General features: G+C 45.0%; 1 protein-coding gene across 2 annotated transcripts in view; it reads right to left on the bottom strand.

Annotated features, from left to right (window-relative positions):
• slc41a1 (solute carrier family 41 member 1) overlaps positions 1-11,861 on the bottom strand; it is a 51,798-nt gene that overhangs the window by 11,140 nt on the left and 28,797 nt on the right. For both annotated transcript variants that reach the window (XM_019879516.1, XM_019879508.1), the window contains exons 5-10: positions 11,403-11,474; positions 10,669-10,813; positions 6,921-7,067; positions 2,449-2,596; positions 2,165-2,244; positions 742-882 (exon numbers count right to left, since the gene is read on the bottom strand). In XM_019879516.1, the coding sequence (XP_019735075.1) occupies positions 742-882; positions 2,165-2,244; positions 2,449-2,596; positions 6,921-7,067; positions 10,669-10,813; positions 11,403-11,474 (733 nt within the window). The remainder of the gene's footprint in view (positions 1-741; positions 883-2,164; positions 2,245-2,448; positions 2,597-6,920; positions 7,068-10,668; positions 10,814-11,402; positions 11,475-11,861) is intronic.

The raw sequence follows: 11,861 nt of genomic DNA, 5'->3' as shown, positions 1-11,861 counted from the left end.
CAGCGTCCAGTAAGAATTCCGGCGATTCTCGACTTCAATTGAAAGATATTAGCTCGCCAGTAGGTGACCGTTGTGTGTTAGGCGTGCGTTTGAGTTTGTCTCCGGCTGCTGAGAGCAGCGATGGAATGGTTAGTTAGTCAGGAGGTGATCGTTCGGGCAACATTCAGCCCAGCCAGTGTCACGCATGGCAAAATACACGGTTAAAATACACATGTTCACCCTATTGAGACCAGTTGTTATGGTGGAAACTTTGGCCGCTTTGCGGGATGGGAAAATATCATCAGATCGGAATGAAATTTTGCACAGAACCTTGTACCATAGTATCGACAAGAATTCCGACCCGGCCCGACGAATCCGACAAACTTTTTTTTTTGCCATGAAAATGTGGACCACCCTAATATATACACACACACACACACACACACACACACGCACACACACACACACACACACACACACACACACACGGTACAAATGCTTTGCTTTCTTCTTCAAATAACAAACTGACTGTCCAGTTTATGACAATCTGCACTGAGATGCATTAAAAAAAATCTCTTGATTTAATTATGCTTACATTTGATTGACATTGCCAGACAGCTGTTAATTATATTGTATCTGAGACAGCCTAATGTGTTAATGTTGCAATTCAGTACAGTATTAAATTCCAGCATTTAAATTAGCATTCGTTTTGTACTTTAAATGACCATTACCATGTTTTAATTGGATAACTGAGAACCTTACTGGAGGTGAAGAAAGTGGAGCAAGGTGTGGGGCACTTCCTGTTCCTGGGCGTGGGGTTCGGATCCCCCATGGGAATACCATTCATGTGCAGGTAGGTGGAGATTCGACTGGCCTGAACCGCGACCAGATTACCTCCCACGCCTGACAAACAGACACACAAATGAAGGTTGGAGGGTGGAAAATCATTTGGAGTCTGTTTCATTTTGAACTTAAAAATTCTTTTTTTTTCCTTTAAAAATTCACCAACATGCAAACACTAAATACAAACATACAAAAATAGAGTTGTGTATTTCAGAAAATGGTCTATGAGCAAGCCGTTTTGAATTTTATGAAATGTGGCGTCGCAAATTAGCTACTTTACACAAGTAAGCACTATTATTTCAAAGCCCTAAAGTAAGTGTATAATAGCTGCGGTGTTAGGAGAGATTCACATTAGCTTACAGGGGTACCAGCATTAGCTTTCACCGACACTTACTCCAATGTTCGGAGTGTTTGATTGGCCGAGACTGAAATCGGCTGTGACCACTCCCACAGCGGCGCAGCCCTCTCCCTCGCAAATCTGCTGGCCTACGCTCATCTACGAAGTCACCAACATCGAGTCTAACATATTTCCTTGCAGAGATACACCATGCATTGGATTTACACCAGTCATGAAAATAGAGGCCATAGTAACTCCATTGGCACCAGCGAGTTACTGCTCGCTTCGCCAACACACACTCAGATAGACAACTACTTTGTGAGCTCTGCGCAGCCATTATGAAACAAAGGCAATGCCAAAAGCATAGTTAACTACTGACTAAACAAAGGAAGAAGGAGACAAGGAAGACTTCTAAGGATATGTAGCCCCTTATGGTTGTGGGCCCAGGAGGTTTCTGTGCATTTTTTGTTAAATCAATTGTCTTCATTACTTTTATCTTTCATTTATTGTTTTGTAACTGCCATTTGTATTTATGTCTGGACGGCACGGTGGGCGACTGGTTAGCACATCCGCCTCACAGTACAGAGGTGCAGGGTTCGATTCCGGTTCCGGCCTTCCTGTGTGGAGTTTGCAAATTCTCCCCATGCCTGCGTGGGTTTTCTCCGGGCACTCCAGTTTCCTCCCACATTTCAAAAACATGCATGGCAGGCAGATTGAACACTCTAAATTGTCCTTAGGTGTGAGTGTGAGCACGGATGGTTGTTCGTCGATGTGTGCCCTGCGATTGGCTGGCAACCGGTTCAGGGTGACCCCCGCCTACTGCCCGAAGACAGCTGAGATAGGCTCCAGTACCCCCCCGCGACCCTTTGTGAGGATAAGGGGGTCAGAAAATGGATGGATGGATGAATGGATGTTGACCAGTTCTCACGTGTAGCCAAGGAATAAACCTTGTATGTTGCTAAATCTAGTGTTGCGCTTCATGCTACATACACATGGACTGCTCACCATTGATGACTGGAGTGAAGACAGCCATGCCAGCAAAGTTTGGGTTGGTAACGGTCTTGTCAAGAATAAGACCACCGACACTGAAACACAGACAGTGAATACCTTTCAGGATCATCGGTTTTGGAGTTAGAATGAACATATAGAAATAGCAGTGAAATCGTACTCGCTAAACGGTAAACAAAAGAAAAGCGTGAATAAACTGTATAATACGGACTGTGACTGTGAAGTATTCGCTGTGTTGTCATAGAGTAAAAGAAAGGCGGAAAGGACCTTAAGGGACATACCTGCTGATGGCCATAGCGATGATGACAGGCTCCCATCCGGAGTAGAGGACTTCTCTCGTAGATGGGATCTTCCTGGCTATCAGCACCCATATTGGACACAATGCCACAAACACCGCACATACCAGAGGATTGGCATAGTCGTTGTTTTCTGCATGAGACAAATCATGTTCTGTGATTTACATCCGGGCAATATTGAAACTTAATCGTAGTTCTGCTTGAAATCCTCAAATATGGATGAGTCACACAAAAAAAGGGTAACTTTAGAGCACAGGTGTCAAAGTTAAGGCACGGGGGCCAGATCCGACCCGCCACATCATTTTATGTGGCCCGCGAAAGCAATTCACGCGCGTCAACTTCCATGATCCTTGCTAAAATTAGTACCGAAATGTCAAATTTTATGTTTAACAAATAATGTTGAGGTTTTGTGATAATTTTGTTACCCTGTCACTCACTCAAACAATAACTGAGCAAAACGGGTAATCCATCAATTACTTGTGTACAAGGAAGATGTAACCCCAAAATGGCCCGCGACAAAAATGAATTTGACACCCCTGCTCTAGAGTGTTAAAATAGTTTTGATTTGGGCACTTTCAGCCTCTCCACTAATTTCCATTTGAATGGGACAGATTGGCGTTGACTTTTGGTGTACAAGAACTGGTCTCCGAGCGGCACAGCAAGAAAGCAAGTGTTGCAATTCTTCAGGATGTGTCATTGAATCACACCAAGTTGATTTATGCGTCACATTTTAAGTCACAACGTCGTAAGATACAAAAGATATGAGGCGACACCTCAGTCAGGTCACAATGTTTAACATTGTTCTCAGAGGTGTGCTGTGTTTGTCCTGTCTGTCTGTCAGCCAACAGAAGATGACGCAACAGGGGATATAGAGTGGTAAGACTGGGTGTGGTGAAGCGTAAATATACCAACAATGAAGGCAAATAGGTGAGGAATCACGTGTCCTCTTTTTGCACCCATCATTTAACATTTTAGACACCTTCACTGAGCTGGACAATTTAACTCAGCTTAGCGCGGTATTGTTTGGAAAGAACAAAACGAGATCTGGCTTTGCCCCTCCCAAGCACGTGAACATTACTAGTGTAACATCATTCCAGTGCAACGCAGTGTCGTGCAATTTATTGCATATAAAAATGAGTAATGTGACACTCAACAGAGGGCGTACAATTAGATGACATCCAGTATTTCACGTTCTCTTTATTGCGAGAGGATATGCTTTAAAAAACGAGTTTTGTGTTGTGCTAGTTTGATGCGACAATATCTGTCAACCAATAAAGTAATGTTAAATGAAGAATTGAAGCCTTCAAAACTGCCCCCAAAAGCACTTGAATTGCTTGGGTCCATATCCAACATGCTATCTTTGTGAAGCAAGATTTCCTTGCACCGATGGCGACCAAGACAAAATTAATCAGTTGAGTAGACATATTCGAAGTAAGAGACTTCGGCTGCATTGGCTCCGTGACCGGTACCAAGTCATCCATCCATGAGTTCATTCAGAAGCTCGAAAACCACACTGCTAAAGTGATTTTAAGTTGTGAAAAATTTGTTGGTGTTTCAAGAATGTTCACGCATGACAAAGTTCTCCCTGCCGCCTCCCATTTGCTCTTGCAATGCTGACACTACTTCGTGTCTGTCTTTCAGACATGCTATTGAAAGATGAAAAATTACATTGCTCATGTGAAATTCATCTGTTTGCATAAACATGTCCCGTAACAAGAAAAATGAACTGCGCAGGATTTCGTACCCTGATGCTGAGATCAGACTGAACGCAAACTGAGCGTTTCCAGCGACAGTTTCCATACGTATTCGATGCAGTTGGCATGGTTGAGTGCCGGATGGCGTGGATGAAGCATTTAAAGGAAAAATTTCACTTCTTCGCTGAATACATCACGCAGCAGCAGCACAAGCACAAACAAATGTACAGCTTTTTGCTACAGATGACAAACGACAATAACACAATAGTAGAAAGATATTTTATCTATTGTCTTCGCGATATGTAAGATCTTATTGCTCAGCTCTGCAGCGTGGTGAAATAAAAACAACGTAAGACGATATCATTGCTGTCTATAAGACAGAAGTACACAACACAGCCAGCTTCCGGCACCGAGTAAAAGAGTAGCAAGCTTGGAGAAGGCGGAGTGAGGAAGCTGGCCTACGAAGGTGAGTGTATTGACTTGTCTGTTGAAGTGTCAACAAAAATCACATTTAGCAGCCAACGCAATAACATGACTCCCAGATTGACAAGCGATGTCCAATTTTTTTCTTTCTGTCGGAGATGAAGGAGGAGGCCCCTCCTCTTCTTCATTTAAAGCAACCCCTGTGTAGTGTCCCCGCAAACAAAGGCACCCGAGAAATGCAGTGGTGACGCAATATTTTACGTTTAGTCTGAATCTTGCGTGCGTTTCAAGGGTCACTGCTCTAGATGCACAGAAAACTGTGAAACACTGAGGGCGTACGTGACAAAATGCATGATGACAGTTCAGGCTCTCGATCTTTGTAGGGCTTAAACATTTTGGCTCGATTCAAAATGAGGGATATCCTGATGTGATCACGTGATCGGAAATCGGGGCTGATTACATGATTTTCATCTGATCTGTTATCAATGGGAAAACCATCGATTTTATTCATTTTCTAAAGATCAATAACCTACAAACTAATCCATATATGCAAATATCTTACCAAATACAACATAATGACTTTGTTTTACATTACACCATGTTATGTGTTTATTATTATTATGATTAAATTTAGTAATAGTGAAGTTAGCAACACTAACAGAGCTGCCGGCAGGGATGGGTGCACACACACACACACGCGCGCACACACACACACACACACACACACACACACACACACACACACACACACACACACACACACACACACACACACACCCTCCCCCTGCACTTCACCAACAGGCAGTGGCAGCATAGCAGGTTTGACTTAAGATGGTTTGGCAAGCTGAAAGATACTTCGAAATACGTCTGCCTTGCCTGATGTAAAGAAGCCTCCTCGCTAAACGGCATCGTCAAAGAGTTGAGTGTTTGACAGACAGGTTGGCAATTGTGACACGTCTAAACAATGTATCTTCAAATAGAATTTTAACAAGTGGAAATTTTTTGGTTACAAGCAAGCTTGTTCCCTACTGGTTGCATTTAACAAGGTCATAAATAAAGTGTCATTTCTAGATGACAGAAGTCACGCACGTACGCAACAACTACAGAGCTGTGTGGAGTCTTAATTTTCGCCCGCACAAGACTATAAATCAGGGCTGCCCATTACGCTGATCGCGATCGACTGGTAGATCGCGGACTGGCCCAAAGTCGATTTGTGTGTCTTTGTGCATGTTAGTAATATATTTTTTGTGTGAATGTACACTGCACCCTAATCATCCTATCAGTCTCATTTTCACAAAAATTATTAAAAAAATAAAACAAAATAAAGCAGGTAAATGTTTAACCTATGGTGGCGCGTGACCTGTGTCACCGGAAGTTGTTAGCGCTCAGCAGTCTGCAATTGCAGCTTGTGATCAGAGGTGTTGCGCTATATCTTTTATCGTTACCATTATTCTCATTCAGAGTTTGTTTCGTGTCCAATTCACCGAGGGCACGGGCAAGGAATAGGAATCTAGAGGGCCAAGGGAAGCACTTTAAAACGGTACGTGTGAACAAATCAAATGCCCTCATACAGTGGCAATTCCACCAAATTGATGCCATTTGCATCCCATATGCGTCTAAAAATACATTTTTAGAACGCGTCGTCCACATTAATATGTATTTGGTTTAAAGTTAACATTCATTAGCGTAAATGCTATGGATATAGTTCCCGTATTTGATCATTTTAATGCTAAAAACACACAAAGAGTTTCTGTATAAAAACATCTCAGATGGACCAAAACACATTTTGAGTTGTTCAATATGTGTATCATCAAATTTAGTGCTTTAAAAAAAAAACAAAAAAAACCCAATGGAAAACAGGGAACAGTGAGTTTATTTTGCGTGTTATAAAAAGCAATTGGTACTGCTTTGGTCCATCTGTCCGTCCGCCTCTCTCTCACTTACTCACTCTCTCAATATATACGCACACACACACACACGCACACGTGTGCACACACACACACACACACACACACACACACACACACACACACACATATATATATATAAACATGCAAATGATGTATACACATGTCTATGTACAGTATATTTCAATATTAATTTTAGAAAAATGTGATGCACGCCCTCTTTTTCTGAATGCATTGCCCAAGTATTGGACTTGGGATCAGCAGATACTTAGAACTAAAGACTCGGATTGGGACTCGGTTGATGGAAAAAAAAAGAAGCATGATTGGGACATCCCTATCCCAAATGGCTCGACTGCCAAAGCATGGACTTTAAGGTTCATTGAATAGGTCTCAAACGTGACACTCTGGTATCTTGAAGCTATGGTTTTGTTACCAAGTTCCTTGTAGAGTCCTGTTGAGATGCCGGCCAGGAGCGACAGGGTGATCAGGTCTCCGAGACTAGCAGCAATAGGTGTGGCCACATTATCTGGGTTGATGCCAACTTTCCTGGATGCAATGATCACACCAATCATGATGATTCCTGTGGGCCAAAGCATGTAGACATCGTAGATAAGTTTCACTTTCTGGTATGTCATCGACATTGCCCTCCAAAAGTATTTTGAATAGCAAGCTAAATTCCTTTATTTTTGCTGTCGACTGAAAACGGTTGGGTTTCACATCAAAAACATGAGACAAGTAATCAACATTTCAGTTTTACCGGCACATATATTCATGGCGGCAACTGAAAGAAAATTTCAAAGATGGAAATATCTGTTTGTGACGAACACTTTTTTTTTTTTTTTTAAAGATGACCAAAATGTTTGAAATAGACAGACTAAAAATTGAACTGAGTAAACAATCAACAATGAGTCAAAAATCCTGGTTTCACAGGCTTTTGCCAAAACCCTCGTTCAGTTGTTTGTTTTGGGGGAGACAATATTTTCAGTGTCCTCTTGAGCAAAAGGAACCAGGACACTGACACCTCCAATGCACAGGCAAAACAAACATCTAAAATTGAGTGCCGAATCTACGAAGATTCTGACAGCACAGAGAATTGCTCTCTCTATTTGCACCCGCAGTTTGCTCTGTCTTAACGTCCTTTTTCACAAAGGGTATTGCGCTGATGACACACCAGCGCAAATATGCCCACAAACTTTGACAGCTGAGTAACAGCTTGCACCTGTTTTCCCCAATTGCACACATGGCAAAGTATAAATGACGAGAACTGTGGCAGAACGATGGTGATTAGCAAGAGACTATTTTATCGCTCAATGCAAATACCAACTCAAAATGAACTAATTTAAAACTGCCGACTCAATGTGACATTTTGATCTGCTCCTTTTTTTTTTCTCTCACTGATTGTACTTTTAATTTAACATAATGGCATATTGTATGGGGTCCAAGTGCCAAAAAAGGCGCCTTGAAATAAAATGCACGAGGCTATTATTATTTCTATTACATTTCTTTTATTAAAGAAAGAGGAAATGATCAGAATACAACTTTGGGATCCTGACTGAGGAGACGTGAACGGGCCTTTCATCTGATTGGCTCGGGCTGAACTGTCGTCTCTCGGCATGAAATTCTTAGGTCGATGGTGGGAGTTGTCCGCCACTTATCTCATGTAAATACTTACAAATACCACCAGCGCACCGAGATGCATTCTGCTTGGCATCGTGGTTTGTGAGGCAGATCACCAATTGCGTGTGCTTGCATGTTTTTTTTTTTGTTTCGTTTTGCGACGGCCTTCACCCTGAGCGGCTTTTTCCTTGGCATGCACGACGTCCCTAATCATGGCGGCCGATGCGTGGTGATCCTTTGCAAGGTCAACCGACAGCCTCAGCCAGTCCTGGTTCCACCGTCGCAGACCCACCACCTGGCGGCCCAGGTCTTGACTTGTCCACCGCGCCGCTTGGCAAAGGAGCAGGAAGAACATCCCTGATCAGCTCGCCTTCCTGGTGGCGTGCCGCATGTCCGAACAAACGGAATTGGCTTTGCAGGAGAATCGCTGGTAAGGGACGAAGGTGCAGGCAGCGGCGAAGTTCAGCAGTAGGGACCCGGTCCGATCGGCGGCGGCGGAGGATACGGTGGAGGCAATCGTTGTCGAAGACTTCCAGCTTACGCTGCTCGGCCACTCTCAAAGGCCATGTCCCACAGCCATGAAGGAGGATGGTCCGCATGATCGCTTGGTAGAGGCGCCCCTTCGTCACTGCAGAGATCTCGCGCCCACCCCACAGATGGCGTTGTAGTCGCACGAAGGCGGATCTGGTGGCCACGATGCGGTGATTGACTTCCGCTTCTCCTTGCCCCGACGGAACCACAGAGGAGTTTTCCAAGGCCATGGCCTCCAGCAACGACGACCACTGGTCAGCTGGGTTGGTGAAAGAGGACATGATCTTGGTCTTCGAGGTGTTGATGCACATTCCAACGGTCAGGGCCGTTCGATGGATTTTCGTCAGCGCGTTTTCAACTTCCTCAAACGTGTTTCCAAGTAGAGCGATATCATCCGCGTACGCCAGGTCCGACACTGCAACATCTCGGCCGACTCTCACACCCTCAAAGCCATGGAGAGCAGTGTTGAGAATGTGGTCGATGGTGTAGTTGAACAAAGTTGGCGAGAGCGCGCAGCCTTGTAGGACACCCGACCGCACCTCGAAGGCTTCTGATTTGTTGCCGTATGCCCGCACTCGGACTCGGGTTGACCGGTAGTACCCCTGGATGAGCCGAAGGAGTTTCACAGTGATCCCGTCAGCCTGCGTGATCCTTCACAAAGCACCCCGGTCGACTGAATCAAATGCCGCTGCAAAGTCGATGAGGCACACGACTGTTGGTTGTTGGTAGGCCCATCGTTGCTCCAGGGTGCAACACAGAACTGAAGATCTGGTCTACACATCCCCTTCCGGGGCGAAAGTCGCCCTGAGTAGGGCGAGTCCGGGGGTCACGCGCCATCTGGAAGCGTTTCAGCAGAAGGAATACGAATGCTTTTTCAGCCACATCGAGAAGGCTAATGCCTCTGTAGTTGGTGCACAGCTTCTTGTCTCCCTTCTTGAAAAGGGGTAGTAACACTGCTTCGCTCCAGTCATCCGGGATGGTCTCGGACGTCCACACGGCGTTGTTGACACGATGAAGCCATGCTGCGAAGACGTCAACGTCGCTTTTGTATACTTCCGACGTGATGCCGTCTTCACCTGGGGCTTTATTATTCCAGAGGTGACGCAGGACCCCTCGAATTTCGTCAACCGTAGGCGGGTACGAGCTGCAGTCATACTCCTCGTCAGTTGCAGGAAGCACAGGCGCTAATAGTGGTGGTGGGTGATTGTGTAGGGCTTCAAATTCAAATGTACAACATTGCAGTTGTTCCTCTAAGGCGGTTATCACGGAACCGTTCTCTGCGCAGATCGTTTCGCCGACTCCGGTGGATTTCCGGCTCGCCTTCTTTACCAGCGGATAAAACCTGCGGGTATCCCCCGCAGCGGCGGCCCTCTCAGTTTCTTCGGCAAAATAGCGCCAATAGACGTTTCGATCTGCCCGACTGCTAAGTCGCCATAGTTGGCGGAAGTTGGCTGCTCCCGTTACTCGCGCAAGCCTGGATCACTCTGCAAGGGCCAGTGTGTTTGCAGTGATCCAGTCGCGGTTCTGGCGTTTGGTGGAGCCGAGGTGCGCGCGCACAGCTGCAGCGATGGTAGATTTGAGTTTACCCGTTCACCCCCCCCCCCCCCCCCCCGATCAGGTCGAAGGTTGGAATTTTAAGGGGCTTGCGTGTTTGCTCCTTTTTTACCGGTTAGCGGCACGTAAAAGCCACTTTTAATGAATGGGAGTGTTCATTGGCATTTATTGTTTGGATAATCATGTAATAAGACTCACCTGAGCATCAAAACAAACGTGTCACTCATATGGTGAAATACTTTTGCTCAAATGAAAATGAGTTCTGTTCAGACACTAGATGATATCTTCTAAGTTCTCGAAATGAGAGCTGAAATGTTGATCTCTTGTCTCATATTCATCTAATGATATGAAATCTCATCTAATGAGGGGAAAAAATGCCTCACTGTTCCCATGTTTTTGGAGATTAGCGTATATTTCTGAATGATGGTTAATCCAAATTCAATATCCCCGGCATCACATGTGGTGGAAATGATATGTACCTAATAGCAGCGAGGCAATAAAGGCAGTCGCTACACTGGAGGCACAAAGCAACACTGCGTGGCCCAGCCTAAAGTGGCCCTCTGGAATCCAACCGAAGATCACAGCAGCAATGGAGGCCAGGAACCCTACGACTGTGGCCTGGACCTGAACAAATGCACGGAAACATCAAAAATCATCTCGAGCGAAAGTTTTGCGTATTTTCAGAAAATTGTGTGCAGTTTGCATGTTCTCCCCGGGCCTGTGTGGGTTTTCTCCGGGTACTCCGGTTTCCTCCCGCATTCCAAAAACATGCATGGCAGGCTGATTGAACACTCTAAATTGTCCCTAGGTGTGAGTGTGGGCGTGAATGGTTGTTCGTCTCTGTGTGCCCTGCGATTGGCTGGCAACCTATTCAGGGTGTCCCCCGCCTACTGCCCGAAGACAGCTGGGATAGGCTCCAGCACCCGCCGCGACCCTAGTTAGGATAAAATGGTTCGGAAAATGAATCAATGAATGAATGAATTTTCGTTTGTTTTTTTTTTTTCCATTGGATTTCATTGGGTGTCAATTATACGCAGCTTTTTGGTGTTCGCAGGTCGGCCCGTCCGCAAGGGTCCACGGTATTAGTAAAAACCTTAGGTTGATCAAGAGATGCAGTGAAACCAGCAAAACACCAAATACATTTATTTTTGCATTTTGAAACTAATGATAACGTTACTTTATTGAAGTGTATACCTATTGATGTTTTCTATACCTGGATGAGAGCCAAGTTCCCCATGATCATGTTCCACATGTCCTTGGTTGTGTCCATTAGACCAATATTAGCCTGAAAGACAAAGCACAACATAGCAAGTTGGTTATCACTTGCAGATGAATGTGTTTGTGCACGTTGTTGCCTCTTGGCCCCGTCAGAACAATAGGAGATCAGTTTTCCAGACAAAGATGCTCTGATCTCTGATTCCCACACAGGCTGACTCCACTTATCTCATCTCCTCTCTTTCACCACACACACACACGCACGCACACACACACACACCCCCACACACACACACACAACAACACAAACACACACAAACGATGCTCTCAAACATCAACGGATTGTGATCAGTGGTCACAGTGGTCCACTGTTGAAAGCCCAAGTGCGACGCGCAGCCATGGCTTTTCATCACAGGTAAATCTGCTGCATTTGGTGCGCTTAGTGGGTCACCAAGCA

Source organism: Hippocampus comes, unplaced genomic scaffold, assembly GCF_001891065.2.
Source record: "Hippocampus comes isolate QL1 unplaced genomic scaffold, H_comes_QL1_v1.1 scaffold205, whole genome shotgun sequence".
In the NCBI taxonomy this organism is placed as follows: Eukaryota; Metazoa; Chordata; class Actinopteri; order Syngnathiformes; family Syngnathidae; genus Hippocampus; species Hippocampus comes.
This window is presented reverse-complemented; position numbering and strand designations above follow the sequence as displayed.